Source organism: Chenopodium album, chromosome 22 (genome assembly GCF_948465745.1).
Source record: "Chenopodium album chromosome 22, dcCheAlbu1.1, whole genome shotgun sequence".
Taxonomy (NCBI): domain Eukaryota; kingdom Viridiplantae; phylum Streptophyta; class Magnoliopsida; order Caryophyllales; family Amaranthaceae; genus Chenopodium; species Chenopodium album.
In genome coordinates this window covers 7568127-7588960 of record NC_137855.1, presented here as the reverse complement: position 1 = coordinate 7588960, position 20834 = coordinate 7568127, and the positions used below count along the sequence as shown (strand labels likewise).

General features: G+C 34.4%; 2 protein-coding genes across 2 annotated transcripts; one reads left to right on the top strand and one right to left on the bottom strand.

Annotated features, from left to right (window-relative positions):
- Positions 1-260: 260 nt before the first annotated feature.
- Positions 261-2298, top strand: LOC145606035 (uncharacterized). The gene is made up of 4 exons (XM_081662098.1): positions 261-507; positions 663-785; positions 879-1095; positions 1952-2298. The coding sequence occupies exons 1-4, from the start codon at positions 268-270 to the stop codon at positions 2029-2031; spliced, it is 660 nt and encodes a 219-aa protein (XP_081518224.1). The 5' UTR covers positions 261-267; the 3' UTR covers positions 2032-2298.
- A 6537-nt stretch (positions 2299-8835) lies between these two features.
- LOC145603766 (sucrose nonfermenting 4-like protein) lies at positions 8836-20541 on the bottom strand. Its single transcript, XM_081659749.1, has 14 exons — positions 20245-20541; positions 19800-20142; positions 19608-19695; positions 17612-17794; positions 17132-17257; positions 16965-17024; positions 12395-12484; positions 11345-11479; positions 10315-10459; positions 10051-10224; positions 9833-9896; positions 9673-9742; positions 9296-9413; positions 8836-9208 (listed from the first exon to the last, which is right to left on the bottom strand). Exons 2-14 carry the CDS (start codon positions 19925-19927, stop codon positions 9117-9119), a joined length of 1473 nt encoding a protein of 490 aa, XP_081515875.1. The 5' UTR covers positions 19928-20142; positions 20245-20541; the 3' UTR covers positions 8836-9116.
- Positions 20542-20834: the final 293 nt, after the last annotated feature.

The following is a 20834-nucleotide window of genomic DNA, read 5'->3' as shown; positions in this document are numbered from 1 at the left end:
TAGAGGATTATCATTTTAATTAATGAAATAGGTTATGTGTGATAAATTATTGTAACCTCATGGGTACAAATGAAAAATTTTAAAAAACTTGGGTACAGGTGAGAAAACGTAAAACCACAAGGGTACAAATGAGAAAAACCCTAAAAAAAAAAAAATTGGCATGGTAATTTTAGACCCAAAAAAGGTGAAAAAATAAGTTCACTAAAAAAAAAACTCGGTAAGTTAATTAATAGAGCGGCAAAGCTGGTTGCTGCCGACGAAACAAAGATGGCGCCGCGACACAAGAGGCCGAAATCGGAAAAACCAGTTGCAGCCACTTCTTTGTCGGAGGAAGATGATGATCATAAAAAGGTGTCGAAGAAGCAGAAAAACAAAAATAACGAAATCCATGACACCACCAATGCTATCCCCATCATTCTCGACGTCCAAGACCTTGTTCAAAAGGGTATCTTTTTGGGCAATTATGAGGGTTTTGTCATTAGATGCTATAGCAAGAAAAAATTGATGGTAATTTTTTCATCTTTGTTTTTTCGAACTGAATGATTATTTGATTGGTTTACTATTCCTTCGTCAATTTGCTTGATTTTCGTCAATTTGATTGAATTTATCTCTGTTTTGAATGATTGTTTGTTTGATATAATTGAATATGATTGATTGTTTAGATTTATGAACAACCGGACCCTAATCCGTATGGGCCTTATTATCTGGAAGGGAAAAATGTAAATGGATGGCATCTTGAAGCTGCTGAGTTTGCCTTCGATTGGTACAAAAAAAACTGCCCTGGGGTATGTTTTTCTTTGTTCATTTTCTCGATTTTATATTTACATCTATCAAATTGCTAGTTTGGTACTCAAATAATGTGCATTTTATTTATGTAGGGTTCAACAAAGGAATGGATACAGGAGAAGACTAAGATGAGTGTTGCCTATACGTTCTGCTACGTGTCGTTTATAGTGGTTGATGAAGATACCAAGGAAGAGACTATGATTCAGGCAATGCTTTTGGCACCTCCCATGTATAGGAATGAGTGGCAGATTGGCATGGTTAGGGATGCTACACAGGAACAAGTCCTTGCTATTATCAAGCTTAAACAAGGTTGGTATTTGGTAATGTTAACTACCCTGTCCGCGTAGTTGATGCTCTTATTTGATTGTGTTCTGATGTGAAATCAAGGGTCCGAGTAATATAGATTATACTATGAGAGATTAATGTTTGATGTTGTTTGTGATTATAGAAGCGAGGCTTACTGTTTTGATCTCTATGCAGTACTTATTAGGTGTACATATGATCGTTATAAGTTGGTGTAGAAATCCAAATTATTTTTTTGGTAATAGGATATGTGTGATAATAAAACCCTGAAGTGAATTGCATGGTTTTTAAAGCAAAGACTTATATTATTATATGAAGTAATTTGTATGCAATCTTATGTATGATGTTATTGCCTCATTCTGAGAACCTATGAGCCTTTATATAAACTTATTGTTCCTTAATCCTTATCAAAACTTTTATACACCTTAATTCTCTTGTTTAGCTGTTTTTAATCTAGAAGGTGAAAAAACATTAGCTGCAACCTATTCGTTTATATCTGTCTGTTCTTTGCATTTGAGTTTTTATTTTTTATTCTAATTTCATTGTTGCCTGGATCGGAACCCAAAGTTCTATTGTCCCTGTGCTAAGCTGCTTCTCATCTCCCACATTTAGCTATGTTTTGTTTTATCGGCCTGGTTGTCTATGAGTCCTTGGTTTTTCTTATTGCACAAAAGACTTCTTTGCAGGACTGAACAATATGATCATTATTTAGTCCGGGCTGGATTTCATTATCGTTTCAATGATTGATAACCACTTTTCAAATCATCAAATAAGCTGTAAATACTTTTATTAAAGTGTTTTTGTTATATGAAATAATCTTTTCTTATCATAGTGTTCTCTAACACCAGCTTATATGCTGCAGATACTTCTGAAGCTATTCTTGATAAAAATTTCTTTAATGCGTTGAAGTTAATCGGGAAGGAAGTCTTGGTAATGACCTGATGCAGATATGAATGTGAATGTCTTAACTTAGACGGGCTTCAAATAATGTAAATTTAGGGCTTCTGATGCTGGTTATGCTGGTTTTAAGTTTAAGTGTGTGACTAAGATTAACACATTCGTATGTAGTTTGCTCTCTAATATTATGTGCTGGTAACGGGTAAGGTAGTGTAACCCTTATCATGCATATGTACAATATTTTAAAGAGCTTGACTTGTCTTTCTCTGCATAGATGAAGCAGAATTTTCGAATATATGGTATTTGGTAGTTTATTCACCTAATCACCTCCAATATATATGTCATTGAACACTACATCGTTTCTGGCAAATCGTGCTTATCTAACCAAGGCTTCAAACGTGACAGATGACACAGGCGTGTATCATTTCTTGCGTCTCATCTCCCAGACTCCCACCCTCAATTTCTGTTTACATATACAATACTTTGCCCTTGGTCTCGAATTTTCTTCAGCATCTTCTCAGGTATCATTGGAGAAGGGAGAGTATGAGAAAGCAGCTAATGACCACCTCCAAACTAAAAACTAAAATGTGTGAACCAAGTACTCCTCAGTTATTAAAGAGCAGTTAGTTGAATCCACTAAGTTAAAGTTATGGATTATTTAATTTCTGCATGGAGCCAAAAGCATATACTTGCTCTCCAAACTGATTTTGAGTTTTCACAAAATCTGAATAGATTGGTTGGAACTCTCTTTTGTACCAGCAAGCTCCTCTCTCCCTCCAATTCCTGTACTTATGATCATTTTGGTAACTTATGCCGGCAAATCGGCCATGATACATGCTCATGTAACCAAGGCTTCAAACATGGCAGATGAAACAAATGTTATCATTTCTGTTTACATATACAATACTTTGCCCCCTCGTCTCCAATCTTCTTCAGCATCTCCTCGCTTTTCATATTGAACGTGAGAGCCACTTTAGTCATAAGTTCATAACATGATTTGTTTTAAACTTTTATTATTATTATTATTATTTTTTAAAGACATGATTTATTTTAATCTTCTCATATAGTCATATGTAACATAAGGATTATGTGTAGCATTTTTCATTACAAAGAGTAGGGCATAGCTCAAGTTAATTCTGATACAAATTTGAAGACCTGACTCGAAAGACCCAACCTGTCATGAAGTCCAAAATTTACCCACCTCGACCCAAAGTTGAACTAACCAAACACCAAAAAAAAAAAAAAATGACAAATTTGTTATGCCACATAAGGATTTAAGCTAATCTTGTATAGCTAGTTTGTGCCCTATAATTAATCATCAATCAATCAATTATCAATTACATAATACTAAAAGCGAATACAAAAAGACACTTGTCAATGTTGCATTAAAAATTTTCCCTCCAAAAGTACCTTCTTAAAATAAATCATTGTTATTTAGGGAAAAACATTGTACCTAAATTATGATATTTGTTTTATATAAATATAATTCATTTCCAAAAATATTAAACTTTTCATTATAAATGTTACATGTAATTTAAATATTTTCTCTTGCATGTTTTTGTTTTTAATATACACCATATTTTTAAGGAAAAATTGCCCGCAATAATCCCACCTTTTGACCGTCCGCCCAAAATAATCCCACCTATGGATTATTTTTAAATAAATAATCCGACCTTTATAGCTAGTCCGCTCTCAATGGTCCCAAGTGACCTATAACCGGTTGAGTGGGTAAATTTTTTTTTTTAAGTTTTATTTACACGTGTCACAACGTGATTGGTCAAAAAATAAATTTTAATTTTAACTTTGTTTTTAAGAACTGATTATGAATAATTAACATTAATTAACCTTGTCAAAAAAAAATTAACATTAATTAATTAATTTTTTTTTTTTAAAAAAAAACTAAAATTTAAACCAACCACCACACCGCCCCACAGCCACCCCAGCCATCTCGCCGCCCATACCACCAGCCCAGAACGCCGGCCCCACCGCGACCACACAGCAGACCCCGCGCGCTGTTCTCCAACCCTTCCTACCCTTCCGTCGCCACCAATTCACCACAAGTCCACAACCATTATCGACATCATGGTATGCGAAGAGGAGAAGGGGCAAAATCAAGGCGTGGGAAGGAGATAAGGGATGAGATCGGGGCGTGGGGAAGGGAGGTAGACGGAAAAGGGACCGGAGAAGGGGAAAGGGGCTGGGATCGAGGGTTTGCAAGGTGTTTCCGGCCACTTTTAGTTTCGGGTTTTCGCGGTGGTAGGAGGGGGGTTGGTGGTTCGGGGGAGGGGGAAGGAGATCGTCGGCGCTCCGAGAGAGTTTCTGGGCGGTCGACGGCCTCAACGCAGCGGGACAGGGGACTCCGGTAGCTTGGCCGGTGGAAACGCGCTGCGGGGAGGGTGGTTCTGGCTCGTTTGGGGTTTTTCAAAATAAATAATTAATTTTTTCTTTTTTTTTCTGAAAATAAAAAACTTTTCTTTATTTTTTTTTGGACCAATCGCAGGCCAACACGTGTCAAGTGACTTGTTATAACAGGTTAGTTGACCGGTTGGGACCATTAGAAGCGGATTGACTATAAAGGTCGGATTATTTAAAAATAATCCAAAGGTGGGATTAATTTGGGCGGACAACCAAAAGGTGGGATTATTGCGGGCAATTTTTCCTATTTTTAATACATGAGTTAATCTATTTATATAATTTTTATAATATTATTTTCAAAAGTATTTAACAACCGTGCATTGCACGGGATTTAAGCTAGTTAACTACTAGTTTGTGATTCAAATGAGCCTTAATTTCTTAATTAACTTTTAAAATCAAATTTATTATATATCAACCCCTCTTTTTAACAAGATTTTTCTCAAACCAGTCAGCTTAGCCTTAGCTACAATGGTCAAGCTAGTAGCTATGAAGTTTTCTTAATTGCAAGCAAGTCCCTTGCTAGTTGCTACAACTATTAGATATGTTTTTAAAATCATCATTTTTACTTCACAAACTTTTAAATATGGTTGGCCACACGGGGTAATCTCCATTTATGGAAATACTAGAGTGATATGTATAATTATAACGTAAATATAGATTAGGTGAATTCATTTTCGAGTTCCGAAAAAGCGATATCGGATGCGGATTTGGATATTAATTTTCATAATTTCGGATATCCGATATCCGAAAGATATCCGAAATATAAAGCCTAAAATAGTGAAATATATATAAAATTTTTAAATTGTTCATATAAAATTAACCCTGTATTATTAACTTATTGTAATATTCTTAATATATTTGATGATAATATTAATTGCAAAAGGACTACTATTTTTGTTAAAATATATTGTACAACTTAGCGATAAAAAAACAGTAAAATTAGTGAAATTTAGAAAGTAATCATAACAATTTTACTTAATATTGGATAATGGATATCCGAAGCATCCGATCCGAAAATTTTGGATATCCGAATATCGGATATCCGAATTTTTCAAATCGGATTTGGATATCAATTTTTGATATCCGAGTCTTCGGATATCCGATCCGTGAACAGGCCTAAATTTTGCATCAAGAATATATTTAATAGTGCCAATTTCATCTTCCTTCTCATTTGAAGGACGGCAAACACTGACCATTATTTGGGGTACCTTGCTCATTTAGATCTCAAACTTCATATCATTTGTAACCCAACCTATCAAGGTTATCCTATGATTGTAATGTTTATGGATCAGGTCTAGGATAATCTTTTTTCTTTAAGCGATATCCCAAACTTCTACTCTAGTGCCAACTCATAATATGTTGTGCTATTATATCTCAACACGACCAAGATTAGATGGGGTTTTTAGACAACTTTTTTAAAGTTTCCTTTTCGCTAGGATGCTTGCGTTCAACACCACATTAATCCGAATAATGATTGCACCCTAATGAAATCTAAGATTTGTAAGTATTATAACAGGTGTAACATTTACATCTTATTTTTATACTTATATCCCACTATTATATTAGTTTGGAGACTTATGATCAATATCTACCCATTTAACAATACGGTTGTTATTAACTTAATCATTTCGCTTCATAACCAAAACTATTTGAATCATACTATTATATATGTGTAATGACAATTAACAAATAACATGATTTTTTTTTTTTTTTTGAAAAATTAACAAATAACATGATGATTGTGATAACTGATAAGATGATTGTGATTGCAGCACAGTATGTTTAATGTAAGTAGTGGAAATTTATAAAGTTGAAAAGGATGGAGTAATTGAAGAAAAGGAGAGATCAGTTGAGTTGTAAGAGTAAAGAACGGAACAGATTAGAAGGAAGAACTAGTATAGAAATGAGAGAAAATTTATATTATTATGTACATGATCCATACAAAGCTTATATTTCACCATTTATAAACCTATTACGGTAGACATATACGAAAAGAAATAACATTCTTCTACCTAATTCTATTTACAATGAACTAACTTGTAATTAACTCTACCACTATATGTCATAACTTCTTTATTAACCATATTTTAGCATCTAACATAATTGATCATCTTAAGAATCTTAACTTAATTAATTAAGGCGCAAATCAAATTCAAAAATTCACTTCGACCTTCAATCACAATAGCCCAAAATCCGTATTAAAGATCTATATAATATTTCACATAAATCAACAATTAATAAATTCGTCCAAGAGTGAGAGGTGATTACTTCACCATTCTCACTTTTCTGAAAACAAAAATGGAGCAAATTATTCCCACTAAAATGCATAAAAGAAAAACCCACATTAAACTTGTACTTTTTGTACATCATTTCAAAAAAATAAAACCCAGAAATATCTAAAGTCGTGATTTTATATTTTGTCAAAATGGAGCAGAGAAAAATAAAGTTACCGAGAGTAGTTCTTCTCCTGCGAGTTGTGGTTCTTCTATTCGACTTCTTTTCTTCCTTGGATCTCGAAATTTCTTCTTTGAACAGTATTCGGTTCAATTTTCGTTTAGGAGCCATTGTTGAAAACTGGTAGGACGTTGGAGAGAGAGTGTGTGTGCAGTGTGTAGTATGTTGATGTTTTTTGTAGTTTGTATTACCACCAATTCGCCAAATGATGTAACAAATAAAATTCATTTAAGTATCTTCTAAATTATTTATTTACCTATTTACCCTTATTAAAATTAAATGTTTTTTTTTTATTTTTATATTCTACGAGTAAATTGTTTATTCAATTATTTGCCTTGTCTTTTTTTTTATATATATATAAAACTTTTAAGAATAGTAGATGGATATTTATACCCCTAAAATTTAGTTTAATAAAGATCATTATGTTAATATTTGTACAAGAGATTCCGATTTCGGATAGCAAATTGGAGAACCTGTTGCAAAAGATTCCAGTTTAGGCTCTCAATTTTTGGAACCGGAATCGGAACCTGTAGGGTACCCTATAACCTGATAAAAGTATCACTTAATTTCAAATTATACACTAATTCTCACTTATTATTTAAATAATAAATATGAAAATTATGATTATAAATATATATATATATTAACATAATGACCAACCAGTTCTATATTAAAAAAAAATGCAAAAATTGATTAAGTATATTATAAGACAAGGTACCCTAAATTGGAACCGGAACCTGTAGGTTCCAGCTCCCAATTTTCAAGAAACTGTTCAACAGATTTCGGTTCCGGTTCCTATTACTGTTGCAACAGGTTCCGATTCTGTTTCTAAAATTTTAGCAGGGTACCCTGTTATGCTTACCCCTAGGATCAATATAACAAGTTTTTTCCTAATAAAATTGTTGTAGGTACAAATAAAGAGAATATTTAAGTTGATTTTTGTGATAAACATGTGAAATATATCAAGGGGCATATTTGACTTTATACACTATGTTGAGGATAAAATTGTCGTTTACAAATAAAATTTTGCTACCAGGGTATTCTCTGAGCTACTGCTGGCTGCTGCAGGTGGGAAAAGGGGCAGCGAAGCCACCATACGTGCCGGAGATCCCGAAACGTAAGTTTAACCCTTCTTTACACAATTTGATACTAGGGTGTCGTCTTATTTGGTAAGTTGGTTTACAGCCACAAAGTTTGTTACTCCGTAATACTACTTCTGTTTTTTTTTTTTAGTAAACACGTTTTGACTTGGTCCACTATTTACATAAACTATAGTTGTAAGATTCATCTCAATATCTATTTTACAGATGTCAAAATTTCATAATTTTTTTTATAATAAGTAACTAAAGATATCGAAGTATACATTTAAAATTATAGATTGGCAAACGCGTCTAGGTGATATGTGCCAACTGTCAAAAAAAACAAATGAAGCACTCAACACTAAAAAAATACTGCTTTGCAATTAAAATTAACCCTTGACAACCCATATTGTGTATAACCACAGCAAATTAAGATTTGATATGTGATTCATAATGACAATTTTATCCTCAACATATTATCTTAAGGTTCAAAAATTTGCTGGTTTTCATTCAAGACTAGTTGATATGTGATTTTACATAATTTTGAATATGTAGTATCAAGAGCACATTGCGAAAAATAGAAGCACTCCGCACAAGGTAAATTTCGCATAGCATTTGTGACTTGTGAGGACATTAATCCTACCAATTTAGATGAATGCTGCAACAAATACACTTGCATTAGATATACTATCTCCATTATACATTATTTACAACAATTTGACATAAAATAGAGGAAAAATGTCTAATCGTTGCAAATAATATGTAACGGAGATAGTAAGAGTTTTATTTTCTTTTTTCTTTTGAGGCGGAGGGGGGGAGGAGAGGCAAAGTGGCTGATATTTTGATTTTTTTTTTTTTTTTTTTTTTAATGTAAACCTAGTGGTAAGCCAATGCAGCACCGTGAGGGAATCGACATGAATTCTGGTTATAAAAAAAGGTGAAATGGGAAAATTTCCAATCTCTTCAATTTACAAATTCTTTTTTTTTTTTTCTTTTTTTTCCCTTGCCCTGTATCCTAAAAACAATGGGGCTCGAAAGAACATCGCCCACAAGAACAATCAAGGACTAATGCAACTAATGAAGCCATCTGTCACATGTGAAGGCACGGCAGAGTAACAGGGGTGTTTACATTATGGATGAATTGCTCCAAAGTTTCTATGCCAAGAACATTTGAGCAGAACGCTAGCCAAGCAAGAATCTGAATACATCGCTCAATGTAATAATGCCTTCAACACGCTTGCTGCCGGCTTCCACAATCACAAGCCTTCTGACACCTGAGGACAAGTATCAATAGCAAAATGATCACTTGGCCAAAGTGAGCTTACATGAATGTGAAAATATGTTTTGTAGTATCGGCATACCTGGATTTGCAAGCCGCTCCATGACCTTTTGTAGAGAGTCTGAGGACAAGCACATCTGACATCTTTGTCCATTGAATACTCCTGATGGAGAAGTAGCGTCTTGTCCTAGTTGAAGTGCCTGCACAACAGCAAAATTAGGTGTGTAAGTAAAATGCTCAGTCAAGTTATATTAAATATCAGATGAATCCTTTACTGTTACCGGAAAGTGCTTTGTTCTCTTCATTGTTATCATTTGTGAAATTGTGAGTTTTTTTTTTTTTTTTTTTTTGGGGGGGTGTACATTAGGCACACTATGGAACAAACATACAGAAACTAGGATAGAGAAAGTAACTTAAATACAGGGGGATACTGCAGGGATATCTTGTTTAACAAATTACCTGATGAACACTCATTTCATCAAGATGAATTTGTGCATACGCCCTGTCTTTTGCTAAAGAAGTAATATCACTAAGAAAGAGATGAAAAAAATATCAGATGATCTAAATGCATACACAGAAGGATTAACCGTCTAAAATGAAAATAGAAACACAACAATACCTTCGAGAATATATATCCAGTAACGAGTCATTTTCATCAACTATGGGTACCGAACTCACATCCGCTGCAAAATTAGCACAAAACTAACATAAGATGGGTCATGCTGTGTAGAGTTATGAGAGTTCTCAATAAAACCCACTGTTAACTGGCACCAAACAAAAACAAAATACTGACAAAGCTTAGATGTCTGATTCAAGAAGCATCAAAGACAAAATAACCTTGGACAAGCAAAGACAGTGCAGCCGCAAGAGAGGCATTTGGTTTCAGGGTAGCAAATGGCAGTTGACTTGATTCACCAATCTTGGGAACCCAAGTACCCAAAGGAACTGAACAAATTGGTTGCTGAAGAATAGGCAAAGAGCTGCTAGAGTGCTTAAAATGTCTGCAAATACCTGGAAAAATAAACGAAAGCAGTGATTTACAGTATCAAGCTAAGATGCAGCAAGGAGTTGCAATGGTAGAGTTGGGGGTAGGAAACTTACATTTTAGAATTCCAGACAAGGAAGCAAGATGTAGCAGCTGGGGGAAAGAACCATCTGGGGACGATGAGTGTATAATTGGAACTGTGGATACTTTGTTTTGCAAAATTTTCAAAGCCACATCTTTCAATGAATCATAAGGCCCAGCCTACACGGGTTTAAAATGTACAGATGTCAATCCAGCTAACCATATTGAACATCCCTGACCACCCTATCCCAGCTAAGAAAAAGACCAGAAAGCAGAAAGACTGGAGCACAATTAAAATGTAAATGAGTAAACATTCATTATTCTTTTGAGCATCTAATAAAACATTGCAATTCCAATAAAAAGGACAGTAAAGATCAGTATTAAGCTATGTATTATACAAGAGAGAAACGGAAAAAAGCTTCAGCTCCACGAAATATATGTAGTAAATTCTGAGTATCTCCCAAAATAAAACCCGGAAGCCAATTCCAGTGACTAAGGTCAAAAACCATTTGAGCATCTTACAAATCACTTTATAGTTCAAGAAAAAGTTCCTTATTATCACAAATGCATTCACATTGCATGAAGAAGACAGGAAACCGGCTCAGGCCAGAATTATAATGCATTTACTAGAGTACATCACTACTTGATAATTCAATAAGAAGTGCACTGTCATTACCAGATGTTAATCCTTGGTGATGAATGAAACAAATTATAAGTATCACCAGCAACTGGAAAAAACTAAAAAGACTGAAAAATCTTGTAAGAGAATCACCAAACCTTCCCACTAACAGATGAGCTTTAAGGCAGCAATCACGAAGAAGGCAAGCAGACCAAGACTCAAATTTTTAGAGATGAGAACCACCCATTCCAACCCACAAAATACATCCTTCAAAAACTCTTAAGGTCTGAGAAGATTTCTACATGGAGTCCTTGAAAATAGGTTATTTACTGCATCTTAATTTGGAAACACTAGCTGCAAGCCAAAATGCTTCAAACAAAAGCTGTACTTTTAGGACAAATCATTTCACAGCGGCACCTCCATAAGCTAATGGCGGAAGCACTTACATTTATAAGCTGTCTGGCATACGGCCTCCCACTACCCTCAATTTGTCTGTTGACACGAATTTTTCCATCTTTCCATGCCAATATCGTATGAGTCTCCAGCTCTTCTTCCGTCAAATTTGAGCCATGATTTCCAAGCTAAAAATTATACAATGTTAATAAAAAGGAAAGTATTCAAAGAAACTAACCACACATAAGATCTTCTTTAGCAAGCAACAAAGAATATAATGGTTCAATATTCCATCGAGGACACTACCAGATAGCGCAGAAATTATCATAGTACAATTAAAAACTCAGCAATCGTAATGCTTAGAACACAGTAAAGTATATAAGGAAAGAAACTCAAGAACTTAGTTATACTACAGAGCTCCAGCCTCAAGAAAAAAGAAGATATAGGATGTCTGGCAAAATTTCGCAAACAAGTGAAATCAGTGCCATATATTTCCTTGAGCAGTGAAGATTGAGGGAAAGGAATATATAACCAAGCTGAATGAGTATAGATCCACAGCTATAAGCTTATTATGACCCACGTCCAAAGTATTGTCTTTTGAATTGAGAAGTTTCCGACCAAAGTTGTGGTTGTTCATGGCTAGAAGTCATACTTGCATCAAATGCCAGCAGAGATTTTCTCACAAAATTGTAGAAAATAATCAAATAAATTAAGGATTAGCCTCTATCAAAATGACTAAAATCACAGTCTCACAATGGCCAAGCTGTACTCAAATAAAGCACAACAGATCACTCTCGCTGATCTAAGCCATGACCGACATGAAGCTCACTGAGCAACATCAAATTCAAAACCTATAACTAATCCAGTCAAAATACTTGCATTAACTAAAACAGCTTGACAAAATTTAGCAACAAGGAAAAAAATTTACAAACAACTCAACATCACTGCATCATATTTAATTGAATTAACGAATAATGCCGGGAAGATTCAGCCAAATACTGTTCTCATAGAGCACCTACCAAAGAAAACAATAAAAAGATAGGCACATGCAGCATGAGGTTATAAGAAATGAGTGATGCACAACAGTACAAGTGACCACATACCTCTCTCAAGATTAGAATGAAATCAATTGCACTAAGAACTCCCACAAAATGACCCTTGCCAAAATCCCATAAAGGAGCAACGGGGACCCCCTGAAAGTAGATTAAATCAGAATTAGACAAGTTAATCACAAGATCGGCAAGGAAAACGTTGACTAGGAAGATAGCACCATGCTAAAACATACACCTAAAAAAGAGTAGCTGATGAACAAAGAAGACAAACAACTATTAATACACAACACTACATAATAGCAAAATTCTCTTCAATGCTCAAGAAGACAAGAATACAAGAGTGATCAGGGTAAAACAACGGAGAAGCAAGGAGGGTAAGTTCAATGTAAAATAATTGGAGATTTATGGGTAGAAGGGAAGGCATTATAAACCTTAATGTACCTAAAAGTAAAACTAAATAAAGGAGATCAAGAATGAAATGTTACTTTCCACACAAGTCTTAGCGCATACTTTAATAATTCAATCTCACAAATAGTGAATATTCTCTGAAAATTGGAACAAATATCAAATGAAAAATTTAAGATTTTAGCACAGAACAAGAGGTTAAACCATAGTAATTTCAAGCAAGTTAGAAGTGAAAAAAAAAATGATATTTCCTTTTTCACTACCCGAAGAGCTACAAATCAAGTAGAATTAATGTATACAACTCACTGACATATACTAACTTCAACAACACCTTCCAACAGAGAAACCAGACACAAATATGCTAGCTTTGTACTTAAATAACAATAGCTCTAATCAAAATTAATATGATCTTGAAATGATGTAGAATTTATTTCTATAACTCACTGAAACACACTCAATTCAACAAGACCTTCCAAAAGAGAAACCAGACACAAAGATGCTAGCTTCTGTATCTGAGGGGAAGAATTCATGATATAGATATTAAAAAAAGAATTTTTTAAAAAAAAAAAAAAATGATGACCAACAAACTCACATTGGTGATGAGGTTGCTCAAGAGATCATGAGCCACCGATAAGATAGATTTCTTTAGAAAATCTTCATACTTAAACAGAATACACATAGACACGTATGTGTATTTTAATTATTATTTTATTTTATTTTATTTTTTAAACGGGTATAAGTATATTTATTTCACTACAGAAGATCACACACGTCAAACTGCAGATCCCATGGTCAAATTTTGTCTAGACACACCAGTTGCATGCATCCCCAAAGCAGGCAGCAGCAGGCACACTTAATCAAGAGAAATCCAGCTTTTTTCTTGGTTACTTCAACTTTTCAATTGAACCCCAGGTATCAGTTTCAACGACACTCCAACTGCCACAGAGCAGGACCAAACAGTCATATGCCCTAAAGGAGTATAAAATTGGCACTTTTTGGGATGGTGCAAAATCATAGATCAACTTCAGTATTCCCTCCAGCCCATAGACCCCATATTAAACAACTTTATTTCCATGAAATACATCATGAGCAAAAAAGTTCCAGTTTACAATTCAATATTCGTGCCCTAGATCATTCATATGAAAATGAAACTTTATAAATCAAGATTCAATATATAGAGCATAGTCTGTCAATTAAAACATTGCATATGCTGCAGTCTGGGCATTGTTGTGGTCGTCTACTCTAGCCACACCTGCGTGCATGCCTCAGTCTTTATTGGCAAATTTTTCTATTATGCTTTTCGCGGACAGGATTGATTCATCTCAATTTAATTTTGATTACTTTTGGAAAGAAGACGTGAGGCATCTGAACCAATCATAAGAAGTATATTTTTTCTTCTTCTTACTCCAATCGTTTTACTATATGCCTTCTTCTGCAATCTTATTTACACCTACCCAACCTATCAATATTAAGAAGCTAGATAGCCTAATGTTATTTCTTCACTTCTTTGAATAATTATATAGGGAAATTCAATCAGTCCATCTAAAATATCTTCTTGATATTATTTTTGCCAAGAATGCCAGCCTTAATGAAAATTACCTGGTTGTTCCCCATGTATTAAAAAAAGTATATAATATAAATGACAATATTATTTCACCAACAAAATTAAGAAAAAAATATAGCACCCCAAAATTGTGACATAATTTATAAGCTGTTTGGTTGAGGGGGATTGGGAAAAGAAAAAGGAAGTAAAAGCCTCCATTATGTAACGTATGAGTGTTCAGTACTTAGGTTGCCTTTTTTTAAAAAAAAATTCCATTTCACCCTTATAATTTTTGGAGTTCTCCAGTTTATTATCTTTGTCATTACCCAGGACCTATATGCCCTGTAATACATCTTCATTACTCCTGCCTTTGACCACCCTAAACTACCAATGAACCCACACCATCCAACAACCACCACTGTCACCGTCAACTGCCAACTACTACCAACCCCAGCGCTCTCACACCTCCAGCCACCAACAACCACCACCCCTCAGCTGCAACAACCCATGAGTACCTATTACCCACTTCCATCGGCACACCCCATGTTTGACCACATCACCACCATTCCACCAATGAAAACTACCATCACAACTAACCCAACATGCCAATAATCAGCAACTTCCAAGCTTTTTTCATCTTCAACATTCACAACATGCCAGCCCACCAGCCATTCACACCAAAGAGCAAAGTTTCAAACTGAAACTTTAGACATTAACAACCACCAAAGAGCCAAAGTTCATACAGATTTTTTCATAGTAATGGCAAACATGTCTTAACAGAGATAAAGGGAAAACCTGGTTGTTGTTATGTGGAAGGTGAGGAAAAGCAGAGATGCAGGGAAAGAAAATTAAGCCTGCTATGAAAGCAGCAGTAAGAGATGAATAGTGGGAGGTTATGACATAGAAATTGTAGCTGAGGTAAGTTAGGTACCCATAGCTTGAAAAAAAAAAAAAAAAAAAAAAAAAAAAGTGAAGGTATGATGATTTTTAGGACTTGTTGCCGGTAGATGACAGCTGGAATAGCAGTGTAGTGAATTTAGAGATTTGATTTTTTAGAAAAATAATTTTTCCTTAATTCCTTATCTTGATTCCATTCCAAATCCCATGCATGAACTAAACAGCCCCTTACAATGTTCACAAAACATGACACAATGTACCCCTCAAGCTTATCATACATTCATATGTATAGTAAAATTCAAACATGTTATATTTTGGGCACATTTTGTATTATCTTTCAAGTAACTACAAGGGTATGGTGTGAAACTGTGAATTGTGTTAAGATTCAAAAGTAAACATAAAAATTCCCCTTTCTAGGAACTTGAAAATGTTGAAACGCAGATGCCAGGCATGAAGCCATGAATTAGGGCTTATGATGGAAATCAGTCACAACAAGATAGAAATTAAGAATTAAAAAAATTTTTAAAAAAAAAAAAAAAAAAAAAAAAAAAAAAAAAAAAAAAAAAACTGCACAAGGTAAAGCATTCGTCTCATCAGAAGCTCCTCATCTCTAATCTCTAAATTTATATAAAACTAGATATGACTTGGATGCAGAGGTTTAGGTAATTCAAAATAAAAAAGAATTATAAAAACAGCAAAGACACTGAAAGCCTTTCATTCAAAGACTTCCACGTATGACACAAGAGTGAGAAGATGCCTGAAATAGAATAAAAATTTCCTCCATAACATGACAAAAATGATTTTCATTAAATTGGAGGTCCATAAAAGACAGACAGAATGGATTATTAAAAATCAGAAAATGAAGCATCATTGCCTCACTGCATCACAAACATGATTTGCAGGCAGTACAGCAATTTTTATATAAAAAAAAAAAAAAAAAAAAAAAGAAAAGCCTAAAGCACAAACTAACTTCATTATCAGTAACAAATTTACATTTGCTAAGTACACAGGTAGTGACCAAATATCCAAAATCTCAAATCACTGGGAATACATTTTTTGCATATACTGGGATGCTGGAAGTGTTGAAATCAAACTAATAGTTAGCAAAAAGCAAACATACAACATCACAGAAATTTAAAGATACTCACCCCGTACATAAGATTTGATCAATTACTTTAGATATATACTATATCTTGAATACGATTTTCATTAGGTGATATTTTAAATGGGACATTGTGCAAGACTTTTGGATAATATCTTCATAATACACTGTTATATTTCAGGACTAAAGCTAGCAAGTAACATTATTAGTAGGAAAAAATTTCTTTATCATGTCCCATGGGAGGCCTTGCATGAGAGCTTGAAGAAGGTAGCCTAGTTATTTCTCATCAACATATTAACCCAAAACCTCGAGCATTTTCATGCCATGACAGGTAAGCAATTATTGCCAAGCATATTATCCGCATACCTAATGCAAATAAACTAAATTGAACACAGATGGCTGAAAAGCTAGGCAAACAGATAGCCTCGGCCATGATGATTATACATTAATACATATTCTTGACTTATATTTAATTGCTTCATGTTCCCATGTTTGGAAAGGTAAAATAGCAAAAAGCATAGAGAAACAGCAATACAATCAATTTTTTCTTGACCTTTATTCATTGAAAAATCACTGCTAGGTCATAGTTTTCCATTTTTGGAGGAATCACAAACAAATACAAAAGAAAGCATAATCTTAGCAAGCACATTAACATTAAAACGGATATTGCAAACCTGTTCATAAAGGATATGAAAAGCTTGTTTAACCGGTAAAGTAACATCCAAGGCCACAACCTACAATTGCAACACAGACAAGTGTCAAAGATCTACCTCATCTAACAAAAGAATGTAAGTCTGGAGAACGGAAAATGAGAAGATCAAAGAAGGAAAAATATCCAAACCTTGCCTGACTCTGGCAATAACTCATACGCTGTGTGTTGTGACAAAAACAGAGATATACGATGACGAGAAAGCTGTATATCAGCATCTGAAACTTGCTCCCGCAACATTCCATCAGGTGTAGCCGCCTGTTGCCATTCATGGGACAAAAGAGAAAACTAAGGCAACACTCATTTGTTCAAGAACTCAAGAAATAAATAGATGACAGGATATTGATTCTACTTAAAATACAAACACATCAAACCAGCCTTATAATTTCATAAAATTGTAAGTAAAATCCCACACAAATTGATTTTAAGGGGATAACAGAATGTCATGTTTGTTAGACACCTAGCTCCAACTCAGATATTAGAAAATGAAAGAAATATATTCTTCATCAAACAAGATACCATGTACCAACATTCTACTATCAAGTAATAGCATGGAATGCTACAAGAGTAAACCATTCCAAAAATTATTAAATTATTTAACACAATACTTACTGCACTAACAAACATGTTCTCATCCACCTCCATGTTGGATCTACCGGGAGTATCAGCACTGAATACAGTAGGACCCATGTCAGAATCCCTCGCTAGAAGCACAGTGTTGACAACGCCATAAGTTCCACTAACAAAAGGCTGATGTTCATCATGACGCCATTCACCATCGACATTAAACTTGTACTGCATGTAAAAAAAAAATAGCTTCAAATAAACAGCAGGCCTCTCAAGACATTCCAGACAGAAATCGGACTTTGGTCATGCAATTAGACAGGCGGGCAAATCAATAAAATCATTGCCATGAAAACTACTACATTTTACATATTTTGAAAGATTTCGCATGATGTGTAGCAGGGTAGGTATGACAGACTACTCCAAACAACTAACCCGACAATTTATCACTTAAAGCTGTCAAGTAATTGCATAGATCCCGAGCACAAGAAAGTGATACACGGCAATACTCATTACCCATGACTAAGAATGCCAGAAAATGAAGAAGACAACCAAAGCATTAACTACTCCCTCTGTCCGCAAATTTTGTCCACAAATAATATTCTTGAAATTCTTTTTAGGATGTCCAACCAAAATCTTCTTGTTACTTAAAATGAAAATCTTTACCACTCAACCCATGTGACGTGGATCCCTCCACCAACCACTGTTCTCCAAATTATCACCCCACCCTACTAAATTCGTTAATATGAATGTCAAAACCAAACATGAAAATTATTTGTGTATGAAGAGAGTTGCGAGATTACCAAAAGGATACAATATTCAAATAACAAAGCTCAATTAACAGGGGAAAGAGAGGGTAAAGAACAAAGGAAAGAGATGTTGGATAAGTAAACCTAAATAACTAATGACCTATCTTCTCCATTAAAAAAAATAAATAAAAATAATAATAAAAGTTGAAAGGATAAGGGAAAAAACATAATTCGAACACCTTGCCCAATAAAACAGCATACAGTGTGCTAGAATATGCCTTTAAAAAGATGTTCAGTGATTTAAAGTCTCGGTCAAAATCACAGTAATGTGACAATTTTTAGCATTGTCTCTCTTCCGATATCAATGACAGTTATATAGACAAGTGCTTTAATGACCTGAAGCCCCAAAACATATCCTACCTAGAGTACTTAATAAGCTTAAACACGCACCACGGCACCAGTATAGTTCTCGATGATGATGTGAAACTGGAGAAAATCCCAACAATGGTGATTTGCCCAGAATTGTTCTAATTATTCATCTATGTACCCCGTAACAAACAAAAATAAGGTAAAAAGAAATTTTAAATGAGAAAAGAATTTAAGTTCCAAACCCCAAAGAACAAAATCCCTAAATGCTAACAAAAAAAAAAGGCAACGAAATCTGCTATCACTCACCAAATTAAAGTCTTGAAAACAAAACCATAAAAGAAATATAGGAGCAACAAAATCATTAAAAAAGGGGAAATCCGTCAACAAACCTAGGCTAAAAAGTTAATGGTTTCTTAAAAGATGAACAACAACAGGGCAGACTCCACTTCTCACTGCAATTAAAGTTTACAGCCTATTTCTATCTCAACGAAATAAAACTCCAAGTTGATGTTTAGTTGAACAATTAAAGCGACCATGAATTCATGTCCTATTGTGAATAAAATCTCCAAGCACGTGAATGAGATACGTTCATTCATCTAAAGTTTAAAAGTAAGATCCTGAAATTCTAATTTGAACATATCAGCCACAAGATTTAAGGCTCCCTAAGATTTCTTCCATAATAACAAATCACTTGCAAAGGAAATAAATGGATATAATCATTTCACAAATCACAATGCTATATGTTTGTGGCACTACCGCAGCCCTAATTATAAATATGATTTCATCCAATTGCATACACCAAACAGAAGTACAGAACACCATCAAACACTACCACTGAAACAGCAATACCAAGCACGATAATTTGACCATAATCAAGTAATAACTTCGACAACCATTACGAAGCTAATAAAAAGCACGAATATAACCTGATGATATCCCGGGGTTAAGTTCCAAACAACTTGAAATGCAGTAGGGCACCCCTCCACTGGTGACATGAGTATATGCTCCGACCACCTACATCAATTACATAAAAACATCATATTAAAAACCCAGTTCAAACTCCACAGTTAACATCAATAATTCATCATCTAACACCGGACGAAAGCCGAGCCCCTTACCCGGTAAACGAACCGGTGAGGTAAACCCTCCTTCCTCCATACCGCCACACGAAACGAAACGGAATTAAAATGTTTCCAGGAAGTCCAGCGTTACCATGATTACCAGAATCCGGATTGGATCCAAACATTGCCCCTCAACAACAAATTCTTAATCTAAACAACTTCTAATATAATCTCAACACCACCAAATTACAGCAGCAGCAGCAAAATAATTTCCCTAAATTCGCAAAAATTATCAACTAAACCTAACAACCAAATACAATGTCTTAATCTTCAACTCATTCGTCGGCCGATTCACCAAACTCCGACCCATGCCCCAATCTCAACTTCGATTTTCAGCTACCTGAAAAAATCATATCAAATTAATTGAATTTCATAGGATCAAGCGAAATAAGAACCCTAATTTGAAGTAGAAAATGCAGAAAAAATGAGAGGAAATTCTCACCGATTGCGAAGAAAATTCACATCGAACAAATCAGAAAATCCTTAATTTGAGGAGAGAGAAAGAGAATAATGCGATACAACCACCAGATCGACGGCTGAAGATGGCGGAGACCACGGTGGTCGTACGGCGGAGATTTTATTAATTTTAGGGAAGAATATTTATTTATTTAATTGTGACATATAAAAGAAAAAAGGGAAATGAAAAAAGAAAATGGAGAGATAAATAGCGGCCGGCGGCGAAAGAACCAACAGAAGAACGAGATGAAGAAAAACCCGAACTTCTGCTCCTCCCTCCAATCTTATGAATGAAATTTTTATTTATTTTTTTATTTTGAGGAAAATAAATAAATAAATAAAATTTGAGTAAATTTTTTCATTTTTTTTAAAAAATTTTTTTGGTTGTTTCTACCACTCGTGTGTTTCTGTGTTTTGTGATTTGTGGTTTTTTTTACTCCCTTATCTAAGTTCTTTAACATTATTTTAGGGGTAGTATTTTTATTTTATTTTATTTTATTTTCTCTTGTGGATTTGAAGTGAGATAATTCTTTGTATATTTACATATATGGAAGTGTCAATTTTGGCATAAAGTTA

Excerpts from the sequence above, each read along its gene's own strand:
- LOC145606035 (XM_081662098.1), top strand. The coding sequence starts at position 268 with ATGGCGCCGCGACACAAGAGGCCGAAATCGGAAAAACCAGTTGCAGCC. Across the intron at positions 508-662 it reads ATAGCAAGAAAAAATTGATG|ATTTATGAACAACCGGACCC; the intron begins GTAATTTTTTCA and ends TTGATTGTTTAG. Across the intron at positions 786-878 it reads ACAAAAAAAACTGCCCTGGG|GGTTCAACAAAGGAATGGAT; the intron begins GTATGTTTTTCT and ends TTATTTATGTAG.
- LOC145603766 (XM_081659749.1), bottom strand. The coding sequence starts at position 19,927 with ATGTTTGGATCCAATCCGGATTCTGGTAATCATGGTAACGCTGGACTT. Across the intron at positions 17,258-17,611 it reads AGAACATGTTTGTTAGTGCA|GCGGCTACACCTGATGGAAT; the intron begins GTAAGTATTGTG and ends GAATGGCAACAG. Across the intron at positions 9,743-9,832 it reads CTGGATATATATTCTCGAAG|TGATATTACTTCTTTAGCAA; the intron begins GTATTGTTGTGT and ends TCTCTTTCTTAG.